The 12,278-nt window shown below is 49.3% G+C and overlaps 1 protein-coding gene and 1 long non-coding RNA gene across 2 annotated transcripts in view; both read left to right on the top strand.

Moving 5' to 3' along the window:
• LOC102532399 (putative serine/threonine-protein phosphatase 4 regulatory subunit 1-like) overlaps window positions 1–12,278 on the top strand; it is a 75,968-nt gene that overhangs the window by 44,914 nt on the left and 18,776 nt on the right. The window contains 3 exon segments of the mRNA XM_072943534.1: window positions 1,339–1,398; window positions 1,949–2,132; window positions 3,214–3,594. Of these exon segments, the coding sequence (XP_072799635.1) occupies window positions 1,339–1,398; window positions 1,949–2,132; window positions 3,214–3,594 (625 nt within the window).
• LOC140687475 (uncharacterized) lies at window positions 9,724–11,518 on the top strand. The gene is made up of 3 exons (XR_012061859.1): window positions 9,724–10,016; window positions 10,233–10,427; window positions 10,659–11,518. It is a non-coding gene; the product is annotated as an uncharacterized lncRNA (long non-coding RNA).

Below are 12,278 nucleotides of genomic sequence, written 5' to 3'. Positions count from 1 at the left end.
CACTTCAGACCCGGCTCTTGCCTATGCATTCGTCTCTGTCAAGCTCTCTGCTTGCCTAGACTCACCTCCCCACTGTGTCAGTGAGGATTCGTCTCTCTCTTTTCAGCATTCCGTAGCATTCTGGTCCGAGAGCTTGTATGTCCCTGAGCACACCTCGCTCGTCCCGGTGCAGCTGATGGGGCGCGGGGGGGTGGGGGGGGCGTGTCTTCACATAGATCGTGTCCACCTCTGTTTCTCCGCAGCCCACCCAGTCCCTGACACCCAGACAACTGTGCTGAGGAAGCACTTGCCTCTTTTACGTGACAGGATGTGCTACCTGTGTGGTTGGAATTTAACCTCAAAAAGTAGATTCTTTAAGTTGGCTTTTAAATTTCAGTTCAGAAGCTCATTTCAATTCTATTTAAAATCTAAGCCATTCAACAGAGTTCTAACCCCAAAATAATTTGTAGTGGGCTGTTGCTTTGAACACATGGTGTTACCCTCTACTTAACGTGTCTGAATGAAGAACAGCAGTGACCAACATGCTAATCTCTCCGTAGGTGGATATTTCCACGATCAGATATTTCTATCTGTGAAGCATTTTGGCTGATTCTTTTCTGTTAGGACATTAAAAACAAAGCTTTATTTTTAAAGGATAAATTTGAAAAGAGGACGTGATTACGACCTTCATACAGATGTAAAATGAACACAGGTCAAAGATTTTATTTAACACATTGATTAATGAAGGAACCAGTAAGACGCAGCAACTGGCTTAACTAAGCACCACACGTTCACGGTCACACCGGGGAGAACTGACGTGAACTTGTAAGTGGATTCCAAACTGTCGACATCCAGGGTGAGGATCAATCGCGTTCCACCGCACAGTTTGCATTCTGTGGACAGGAATTACTTGTGTTACTATCAATTTTTAATAGTCTGCTTTCCTTTGCCAAAATACCCTAGTCAAAGGCCTGATACCTGGGTCGGTGTGCTAGCTGGGAAATCCAGAGTCTCTCACAATAGTTCACATAACGAGTATCAGTCATTCAGCATTCTTTGGGGGTTTCTCTATAATCTTGTTAAATTTAACCAGGTCACTTCCCAGAATTAAGAGGTGAAGAAGATTACCTCTAAATTCTGCCTGTTTCAGATGATTCCTTTTGGACTCATATAGATTTCTCTCTTCTGTGTCATTAATTTATGGAAATGCCTTAACTCCACCATGGGAACAGGTCTGCGGGGCGACCACGTGTGAGTAACACGATGTTGTTTGCTCTGGTAGCTCCTGAAGTTTTTTGAGCTCTGAGCGGATAACGTGGGGGCGGGTGAGGAAGGCCTTGGGGGGGCGCGCCCCTGGAGGTCCGCAGGGCCAGGCTGCCCCCACTCTTCATCAGGCTGATCAGCGTCCCCTGTTGGTGGGTGAGTGCAGCAGCCCGCGGGCCTCAGCTCAGTCCCTGGACTGGTGACTTTCAGTGTATTTTGTCTTTTCAGTAACTGCCCGGTGTATTTAGACTTCATGAGGGTGGTTAGGGCACCTATAATAGAAGCCTGTTGCTTCCTAAGGAGGTGGCACCCACCTCAGCATTGGTGGCAGATGAATATCAACAGAAATGATAATTGGGAAGAAGAAACTGTAACTGAATTGTTATCTTTTCTGTTCCTGTCATAAACATGCCTGTAGTGATTAATAAGGTCTGCTCAGATGCTTTACAAAGCCTGGAATTGTTTGACATAGAATTAATATTCTGGACGAATACAAACTGTATGACATATATGACGGTACTAAATTTTTCCTGATTTTTCTATTGAAAAATTGTTTATTTGGAATTTAGGGACTGCTTTAGAAAGTTATACGTCTGCTTAGACATAATTTGGTGGACAGTGAATTGTCTGGTCACCAGCCATCTGTTTAGCCCTGGATTAGATCTGGCCGATACCTCATTCACCGCGATGTTCCCTCTGGTTTCAGGTGCACCAGGCTGCCTTCCAGTCCCTTGGCCCCTTCATTTCCACCTTTGCAGACCCCTCCAGGGCTGGCCTGTATGTACAAGACGATGGCGTTCTGGGCACCGACCACCGGCTCCAGATTTGGACCCTGATATCACCTCCGGGTCACCCAGTGCAGGCAGCTGTGGAAATGTGTCCTCAGCCTGGTAGGTTCCGGCCAGGATAATTAACAGGATCCCCGCTTCACCTCAAGCGTCCACCGAAAATTCTAGCAATTATCTTGTCTGGAGTTTTAGTAACAGTGACCTTCTGGGCAAGATGGAATATTAGAGCTTTAATTATGTAAAGAAGCAAAAAGTAATTGCAATAATGATTTTGAAACATGACTACTGGGTTATAAATAATGAAGCTACCGTGTCTCCTAAATTTAGATAAAATATTCATTGAGAGTAGTGATTAAATAACCTATAAAGAAAATTTTCTTACTTTTTGATTAATGAAGTCCTTTGATAATTTACATAGGGAGAATGTGAAGTCTCCCCAGTAGACTTTTGGGCCATCAGATTTTACATACATGTCAAGTGGGACATCCCTGGCCCACTGTTAGTAGACCCTGGGTGGTTTTTCTGGTAAGTGCTGGTGACTGAGCTGGGAGTTTTTCATATCCTTCCCCGAAGATGATGGGTGCACCCTAACCAGACCATTGGGGGTCGCTCACCAGCCTCTCTCCATTGTCGCTGTTATTCAGGAGTGTGAGAGGAGGTAGTTTACTTTGCAGAGTGTACGAGTCCTTTTAAAGATTGGGGCATCCTTCCCTCCATCTTCCTCTGTCAAAATTCATTGAGTTCTTGCTGAACGTCAGGCCTGTGTGCAACGTCTTCCTCATGTGGACCTTGCAGATGGTTCACGGGGAGCCGGCACTCACCAGCTGCAGCATCTTCTGTTTTCTAATGCCCGCCCCCTAGTGGAGGCACTGATGCGCAGTAAGTGCCTGGCATCTTGCCCCGGACGGTGTGTGAGCAGCAGCCGGGGCTATCGCACCACTTGAATATAATGGGCTGAACCTTCACCTGGCATCTCAGTGCACAGGGTGCTCCCCATGGGGCAGAGGGGACTGACTGCACCTCTTATCCTCCCACGATATACTGTCTCCTGGCCCGGCAGACACAGGCAGTTGGGTGGCCGGGGAGAGAGGAGGACTGGGCTTACGGAGCTGTGGGTTCACGTTTTCCTATTTTACTGCCCGTCTGTCGCCTGATGTTAAAAATTTGCTTCCCTCAGTTTAAGCTAGTTGTACAGTAGAGACAGAGCCAGATTTACCCAGGAAAGGCACATTCCAGGGACACCAGCACATTCCTGCACACCGGCGCTTCTCCAGGGGCCTAATGGAAAGCCCAGTGGAAGCCTCTGTCGTGGCTGGAGCCGAGATGACCAGGCTTTCCCCAGAGGCCAGGGCCCTCGCGCAGCTCCCCAGTATCAGCGCCCTCCCCACCCACAGCCGTCCCGGACACAAGCAAGGACTTGGAGCTGCTCCTGAGCGAGGCGGGGCCGCGGGAGGAAGGCTGCCGCACACTGAGACGGTGCCGGGGAGCGGTGTGGCCAGCGGCGGGATTCAGAGAGTCCTCGGTAGTTCGCAGGAGCACATGATGCATGACCCAGATGTCCAAGGTAAGTGCCGTCCACGGTGACGAAAGGGAAGACGGGGTCCTTCTGGATTGTACCTCGCACGGGCCTGTGTGCTGCTGCCTACGTGTGTGTACGTCCCTTTCCTGATGCTGAGGGGAGAGCCTGGCCCAGTCTCCCCATGGCCAGAACAGCAGCGATCCCACCCTGCAGGTGCCTGCCAGGATTTCAGCCGTGCAGGTCTGCAGTCGGTCCCCAGATAAAAGCAGGTAGTTCTTGGGCGTGTCTGCAGCAGTGGAAATTTTATTAGCTCCGTGGACACTGTTATATCATTTCCCATTTTTTTTGGTGGGGGGAGGCAATTAGGTTTGTATTTATTTATTTATTCACTTATTCATTTAATGGAGGTGCTGGGGATTGAACCCAGGACCTCGTGCATGCTAAGCACGCACTCCACCACTGAGCTGTGCCCTCCCCCTACTTCTCATGTTTTAGTGCCCCTTTCTGGTCACAGCTGAGGACAGCGCTGGTTTTGGAGGCTCTTGTCTCAGCCCTCACCTCAGCTGTAAGGGTTTTGCCTCCGTACAGGCAGGAAAAGCACATCTTCTTCTCTGAGGTGTTTTTCCTTTTGCGACTGGTGTTCCCACTGAGCCGGGACTGGCAGTCCGTATCCATCATCACGCCTCTTCTTTCTCCAACCAGGGCTCTATTTGTATTCTTCCCTGAGTTGGGGAAATTGGAAAAAAAACCACACTTGCTGCTGTTGCCGGGCAAAGATTTGTGAAGCTTTCTGGAAAGGAAACGTGAAAATCCAGTTAGCCCTGTGATTGTTCTTTGTCTTTACATTTATAAAGGAAATTAAGTCAGTGTTTGCTGAAGGAACGGGCGCATGTAACATGTTGCTTCTAATAGTTATAGACAAAGGTCTGTTTTTGGAAAACACGTTTCTCAAGCAGCATTAATTCCAGCGCTTGGACCCGGGCTGGGTGCTGGGCCAGCGATGACCCACACGTGAAGCCCTTGTGCTCTGGTTGAGGGGACTGGGGGACAGCCACCTGGCACCGGGAGTGGCAGGGCTGGGGCTCAGGGCAGGAAGCCGCTCACGCCCGGGGGCAGGGGAAGCGCCTGGGAGAAGCCCTCGCAGAGCAGTTGGCAGTTGACATGGGCTTTCGCACTCCATCACCTGGAGAAGTCGAGGGATGGTTTCAGGGGTTCTTTCAGTTTCCTGAAACCGCTTTTTGTAAAATCTTGTGTGCACATGCATACTTAATTTGTCAGAAAGGGCCCGCAACTTTCATCAGAGTTCATAGGGATCTGTGACCCCAAAAGAGTCAGCAGTAAACTGCACGTTGGGTATTTGTGAACTGGCCGTGACTGGAAATGGCACTCAGACCCCTGGAAAGGTGTCAGGTGCTGCCCGAAGCAAGTGGCACCTTGCCCTGGGCACAGGATGGGGCCATTACGAGCTCTAAACATTTTAATGAATCTTGTTGAATTTAACCAGTAGAAAACAGGACGCAGGAGGTATTGTGTGTGCCTGTGTTTGGAGGTTGGGGACATGGAAACATCGGTTTGTTTTTACAGAAAGGCATGGAAAATATGTCATCTTTACCGTCAGGAGGGTCTAAAATAGCTGTGCTGTGGACAGAAAGAACAAGGAGCCCTTGGGGCTCAGTGAGCGAGATCTTCCCTCATCTATGTGGACGTAGATGGATTGATTCCGGCTCCCACGTGCACACGTACGTGTGTGACAGAGAAGGCAGCCACTGTGCTTTATATCTGGGGGATCAGGCCCCTCCCCACGTTGCTGGGCCTCCCAAGCAGCAGTGTTCAGGCACATCGTGTTGTCTTTCCGTGGAAGATGCTGGCATTGAACCCCGCTTTTCCTAATTGAGGCTTTTCAAGTTCAGATTTGATGCCCTGTGCACGCCTGGTGTTTAGTTGGAACAGTGAAGGTTAATGGCTGTAGTCATCCCCCACCTTGTGGGGGCGCGCTTCGGAGGGGCCAGTGGATGCTCGTGTGGTGCATCCACGTCCAGGCTGTCTTGTTATGACGTCGGTCCCCACGGTCCAAAGACAGTTATTAAAATTCTTGAAGCCTCTCTTCCCGCAGCTCAAGTTCAGGTTTTAGCCGCTGCCCTGAGAGCCGCACAGCTTGACCCTGTGAGTCAGCCCCAGCGCCAGCAGGCAGCAGGTCTACACTGACTGTGAGCTCCAGACTCCTGCCCCTCCTCTAACGGTCAGGCGGCCCCGCCGGCCCCGTCATCCCAGGCCCAGCTCCCCTGGGCCAGGAGATTACGAAGCATGGTGAGTGTTTGCCCCCTCCCTCAGCCACGGAGGGTGTGACAGAAATCACAGAGCTGCATTTTCTTGTATTAATATATCCTGGCAGAGATGATAAATGGCAAATTTAATTTTCTTCTTAAGGTCATGTTTTGGATAACTGGACAACCAATCAATCCAGTGATTGATAACCCTGAGTCTCCTCCACCAAAACAAAGGCGGGGAGACCAAAAAGCCCCTTCCTCCTCTCTGAAGACCACAAGGCCTGTTCTTTGGGGGGCTAACCGTCTCAGAGCTCTTTCCCCGCTAACCGACATGGACATCTTCCAGTAACGGGGGAAGGTGAATGGCACAGCTCCCAGAATGTAAAGGTGACAGAGGGGACTGAGCACCACAGCCAGCCCTCATCCCGTGGGCGCTCTCTGGGCACGGGCCTGCTCCAGGAGTGGCCCTGGCGGCCTTTTCTTGGAGGAGAGCATTGGAGAAGCTGACAGCTCACCACCTTTTATCCTGCAGGCCAGAGCCAGCCCCCGTGAGGCTGGGGCTCTGCCTGTGGGGTGAGGGGAAAGCCAGACACTTACTTCTTACTTTGAGTTTCTCCAGAAGCTTGTTAACGCCCTTGTGTCTGGAAGCTCCGACACCTTCCTGATTTCTCCTGAACCTGCACGTGGACCGTTTTGAGCTGGGGTCCTTCCCAGGTAGGGGTAAGACTAGCAAATTAAAATCAGAGAGAGATCCAGGATCGTAAAGGCGTGGGAGTGTTGGCACCCTCTCATTTCCACGTGCCACAGGGGAGACTCACTTCAAGCTTGTGGTCCCTGGAGCCAGAATACCAATTGTTTCTTCATTCACATAGTTCATGTTTTGATTTTCATGATTAAATGAGCACCTCCTTTTACCCCCTTGGTCTGCTCCAGTACAGCAAAACAAAAGATGAATTTCAAAAGCCTGAATATAAAATGTTTAAGAGTTAGTTAAGGTCGCCTTTGGTTAGTAAGGAATGAGATGATAGCCTGTTTTGCTGATTTGTTTCAAAAAATAGGCCAGAAAATGTATGTTGTTACTCTGGAGGACAGAAAGTGGGGCCTCGTTTACTGTGACGGGAGATGTGATGGTATTCAGTTTCCTTTGTCGTCTACAGAAGTGAAAAAAGAGAGAGAGAGAGAGAGAGAGAGAGAGAGAAGAGAGGCCCCCAAGCTGGCTCTCTTGAGCAAAAGCTCCGGAAGGGCCTGTGTCATTGGGCTTCTGGTTTGTGGGAGGGACGTTGAGGCTCTTGAGTGTGACTCTGAGGTCCCTCTGGGATCAGTCAGGATGCTCCTACTTGCAAAAGAAGGAAAAAGAAACAAAAAACTTGAAAAGGCTTAAGCAATGAGGACAGAAGAGGAGGTGAGGCTGGGAGGCTGATGCCTCAGCCCTCGCGTCGCCCGGGTCCGGCTTCCACTCCGCCGTCCTGATTAGCGCGCCGTCTTGGCCCTGGAAGGCCCAGGGCCCGGGGGGCCCCTTTCTTACTTGTCTCTTTTGACTGCCGGGTGGTCTCTGCGGGGAACGGCCTCCCAGCTCCTGCGGGGCTTGGCTCCTGGAGTAAGTGCTGTGTGTAACAGCTGAGCCGAAGACTCTGGAATAGAATTAATTCCCGAAAGAAGAAGAATGATTCATTATTTGTTAATATATGTGAATGTGTTAACTTGGAGAAATGGAGGTCCAAAATATTTCTGTTTTGTCATGTCTGCCATTAAAATACATTTCAGTGAAAACCTTGGGAATGGAAGGTTCTGGTCACGTGCCTCAGTGCAAAGCGTCTGTCAATGTGCTAATCGACTTTCCTGGATCGTGTATTGAGCTGATTTGTCAGAATCCATTAAGCTGGGAGACAGTATGGCATTTGAAGTGCGAGGAGGAAAATCCGTGTTTGGTTTGAAGCAGAAGCTCAGATCCATCTCAGTTAACGCTGATCAATGATCAGAGGCCAGTATGTCACCACAGGATAGTCTGGCTCGTTTTAATTGTTAACCTAATGGAAAGGTTCAGCAGCAAACGTTAAAAGTATTTGTACGCGTGAAAATGGAGGATAATTTTCCAAGGAAACACTCCGTTATCAGCCACGTGCTCGCACTCAAGTTAAATGAGCCCCCCCGGCCCTCCCGCCTCCCCTCCGGAGTCCAGCGTCGCCGTGATCCCCAGTCACCCAGAAACGCTGGAGGAGCTGGTTCGCCACTTCTTGCAAGCCTCAGCCTGCCTTCTGGAGTGGCCTGTGCTTTAAGCGTGTGACTAGTACTTGCAGGCACTAACCGTAGGGGGGCCCTGGACCCTGGGGCTTCAAGAATGGTAAATGCAGACTCGGGTTGTTGGTCCTCACCAATGTTAGCCTATCTTTTGTGAGGGCCTCAGGCAGTCTTGAAATTCAAATGTATGAAATCTGTTTGCCTCAGCACTTAAAATGACTGACCTATACAATGTCATAAACAACTGCAAATGTATTTTTTTTTCACATCTGGAGAGAGACCATTGACTTCAAGGGAAGCTCTGGTCTTGGTTTGCAGAAGTCATTTCTGGCGCTGAAAGAGGATTTTCTGAAGGGGGTGCGACAGGACAGCTTCCTCCTTCAGACTAAGTTGGTAACGTGCCAGATCAACCCTGCAGGACCCAGGCCAACCCTGCCGTGGAACCTGCGACCATTTGAAGACTGAACAGAGGCAGGACCCCACCCCACTTGAAGAGAATAAATCTAAGTTACCGGTTTGTTCCTTGAAAAGAAAAGCAACTCAAAACTTTACATTTTCTGGGAGTTAGAATGCCTGTTGGAGCCACATGTTTTCCTTCCATCAATATTAATGACATATCTTAGTTCATAATCTGTGTTGATAATATTTCCTCTCTAACTTAAGAAAAGTAAATTGTAAAGTAGTGTTTGAAGTCTTCTGAACAGTCTCGAGCGGTATTTTAATAAATCAAATAAGAGAAAAGAATTTGACAAGTACGCATTCATATTTAGCGTCTATTTATACAAGTCATTTAGCTTCTTTTCGTCTGGGAAGTTTTTGACAGCTTGTTTGGTTGAATCATGTTTAGTTTTGTTCCCTCTCATGGCTTAGCTTCTTGTGCTCTGTAAGTTCCCTTAAATGTTTTTAATTATTGTATCCCCTTGTCCTTGCGGTGAAGTAGGTAAGTGGGTGATGTTTGTGAAGGCAGTACCCCGTCAGTTAGAGAAAGACAGTTATGATGAGAGCGCGGGGCTCCGGCCGCGGGTGCTGGGGGCAGTTGTAAGAAAAGCTAGTTTGCGTTCTCCAGCGCTGTGTGTGCCAGACTCACCAAACACTGTTCTAGACTGTTCTCTGTGGGATCGAGTGTTGGCCCAGTTCAGAAAAGATCGGTGTGGACATTGCTTTAACGTTAGTCCAGGCTGAAGGCTCACTCCCTGCAGAGCAGAGGTCGCCAGTCTAGAGCCGGAGCTTTAAGAAGGCCCTTTGCTCCTCGTATGCTTCTCCTTTGCTGTTTTCAGGTCCCAGTCCCAACCTCCTTGTCTTCCGTGACTGTTCTTCTCCCCTGCGAGCATGATGGTTTCCCTTCTCTCCTGTTTCCCAGGATATAATACCCCAGCCCCGGCTAGATCAGGACGTGTCAATCCCCGACCCAGCTCGAGCCCAGACTGTCGATACCATCAGAGCCAAACACCGCGCCTGCAGCCTCCCGGGCATGGCGCTGGCCCTGGGCAGGCAGAATTGGCACTGTCTGAGAGAGACGTTCAAAACCCTGGCTTCCCACGTGCAGGTAAAAGGAGCCTTTTCAGAGGCCTGCCCAGGATAGGATGGGCCCTCTCGTTAGGAAGAAAGGGGAACTGCAGGAAGGCTCATTGACCCGTGTTTTATGTGGCCGCAATTGGCATGTTTACTGGCTTCTGGTGAAATAAAGCTGTAAGTGGCCAACACCTGGCAACATCAGTGTTGCTCCAGAAATGCCACTCATGCTCTCGGTAACATTGAACTATGCTTGCCTTTTTCAGTTTGTGTGTCTGCTGTGCGCAGTGGAAGGTACGTTGGACCCTAGTCTTCTCTATTAGTGAGCTGGCCGTGATCCTTGGGCACCAGTTAACAGCAGCTGACCTGGTGCCCGTCTTCAATGGCTTTTTAAAGGACCTGGACGAAGTATAAATAGGAGTCCTTAAACGCCTGTGTGATTTTCTAAAGGTAGGAAGAAGGATTAAAAACAAAACAAAACAAAAAAGACAAACCTCTTCCCTTCCAAACAAATTTTTAAAACCCTAGATACGTAAAGTATCAGTGGGGAAAAAAAAGTCTGGATTTCTTCTGGGAAAACATACCATCCGAAATCTTAAAGTGGGTATTCTTTCAGGGATGGGTAAATATTTTTGTATCTTTCCTCCTAATCTTCCTGTCCCTTAGAGCTCAAATTCTCTGGAGGATGGTAGACAGATGGCCCAGCATGCTCCGGGAGAAAGAAGGAACCAGGCTCCTGGGCTGTGCGTGACTTGCCCGGGGTCACCTAAGGGAAGAGCCCCGCTGAAATCCAATCTCAGTTCTGCACGAAGGGCTTTTTCTTTCAAGATGTGGCTGCTTCCCCTTTTCCCCTCCCCAGAGGTACGATGAGCATAAAAAAATAAGAGTTTAAAAATGACCTCGAGAAACTAATTACTCGCATACAAGAGCTGCCCTTGGCGGAATCTGGCGCATGCTGCTCGGGGGATGGGGGAGAGATTTTCCTCTCATGGTGCAGGGGCACCGAGCCCGAGGGGGCCGGCTCCCTGGGAAACAGCCGTGGCATCATCCTCCCAACACACGTGCCTGTTTGTTTTTTGTTTTTTTTTTCAGGCAGGAAATTATGAAAGAAGGCAGAGTAGAGGGCATATAGAAACACACAGGCACATACACTGGCCAGGGGAGAAGGTTCGAAGCAGTCGTGATGCATTTGACGTCTGTTAACAGCAAAGCTAATTCACAGCCACACTGGGTAATGGAGAACCAGACGCCAGGGAATGCACGGTTTTGCCGGTGACAAATGTATAATCTGGAGTGTAATAAAACACTGTGTTTGGGGACCTTTTGAAGGATTATATGTTTTTATTGATGTATACAATTTTAAAAAATAGTTGCTTCATGAAGACCAGAGGAGAGAATAACTTTATCAGCTTCAGGAATTTGTAGTGACTGCTAACAGCAGGAATTGGAGGTTTCCATATGAACTAGCCGAGTAACACCTGTCTGGGGAGATGAGAAGGCAAATTAGATGGAATAATTCTTAATTTTCCTGCCTCCTAATTGATTTCTAAACCAGCAGTAATAGTGTTCTTTTGGTTAAAGAGATTATGTTTTTATTAAGGGATAAACTGAATTCCAAAGCTCGAAGTTACAAATGCCTCATTCTCCGGGGAGACATTCATTTTCAGAGGCAGACAGGGCGCGAGTCACTGTGGAACGAGAGTGCTGTGCTGTTCTGTAAGGCAATTTATTCGAACCAAACAAAAGATGAATCACCCGCTCTGCAATGTTTTCCTATTAATCGGAGCAGTTTTTGCCCGAGCTTTCTTGAACATTCTGCGTGCAGCCTGGTCCGTAAGGGCACAGCGTGGTCTGTGCACTTAAGCTCCTGGAGAAAATTATGCTCCAGCGAGAGAGATGAAAAGGTCTCACCCGGCCGAGACGTTTATTAAATAAAAACGTCCCCCAAGGTGGCTCAGATCTGTACATCATTTTGTGCGTGAAGGAGTTATTTAATTCCATTTTGTGCCGGTAAAAGGAATGTTAAAAGATGTTAGTGACTCTAAGAGTGAAAGCGTCACGTTAAGTAATCCTCCTTCCCGGGGAGGTGCACAATGTGCTTTCCGCGGCACGGAGTGGGTTTGTGGTGGTGGCGTTTGGGTTTTGGTTTTCACCTTGAGATTTATTTCAGTATCTGTAGTTTTCATTTTTCTCGCTCTCAACTAGAAATCTCGCAAATTATTGTCTTCCCTGTAGAAATCCATCAAGCTTTTGCAGCTATTCAGGATATGATTTGGCCGATGCCAGGAGCAAACTAAAAGATTTTCTCTTTGCTGTGATCTTTAATCATTATGCTTAATTTGAGAAATTGAGGTTTCAGTCATTATGCCATGTTCCCGGCGTATGTTCTAAGAGAACAGAGAAAAACAGGCCCACGTTTTTTCCATGAAGGCATCGCGCCCTCTAGCGGCAGAGTGCGGGAACTCGGCGAGGTCCGCCTTGGGCGGGCTGACCCGCTTCCCGGGGCCGGGGCCGGGGCTGGGGACTGGGATGGAGACGGGGATGGGGTCGGGACCGGGGGTGGGCACGGAACCGAGGGCCCGGGACCCGGGTGGGGACGGGGCCGGAGACCGGGGATGGAGTCGGCGCTGGGGACCGGCCGACCTGCTTCCCGGGGCCGGTTACGGGGATGGGGACGGCGCCGCTGACGGTGTGGAGCTGGAGCCGGTGCCG

Source organism: Vicugna pacos, chromosome 19, assembly GCF_048564905.1.
Source record: "Vicugna pacos chromosome 19, VicPac4, whole genome shotgun sequence".
NCBI classification, from domain to species: domain Eukaryota; kingdom Metazoa; phylum Chordata; class Mammalia; order Artiodactyla; family Camelidae; genus Vicugna; species Vicugna pacos.
Note: the sequence above shows the minus strand (reverse complement) of the source record. Positions and strands in the feature narration are given on the sequence as shown.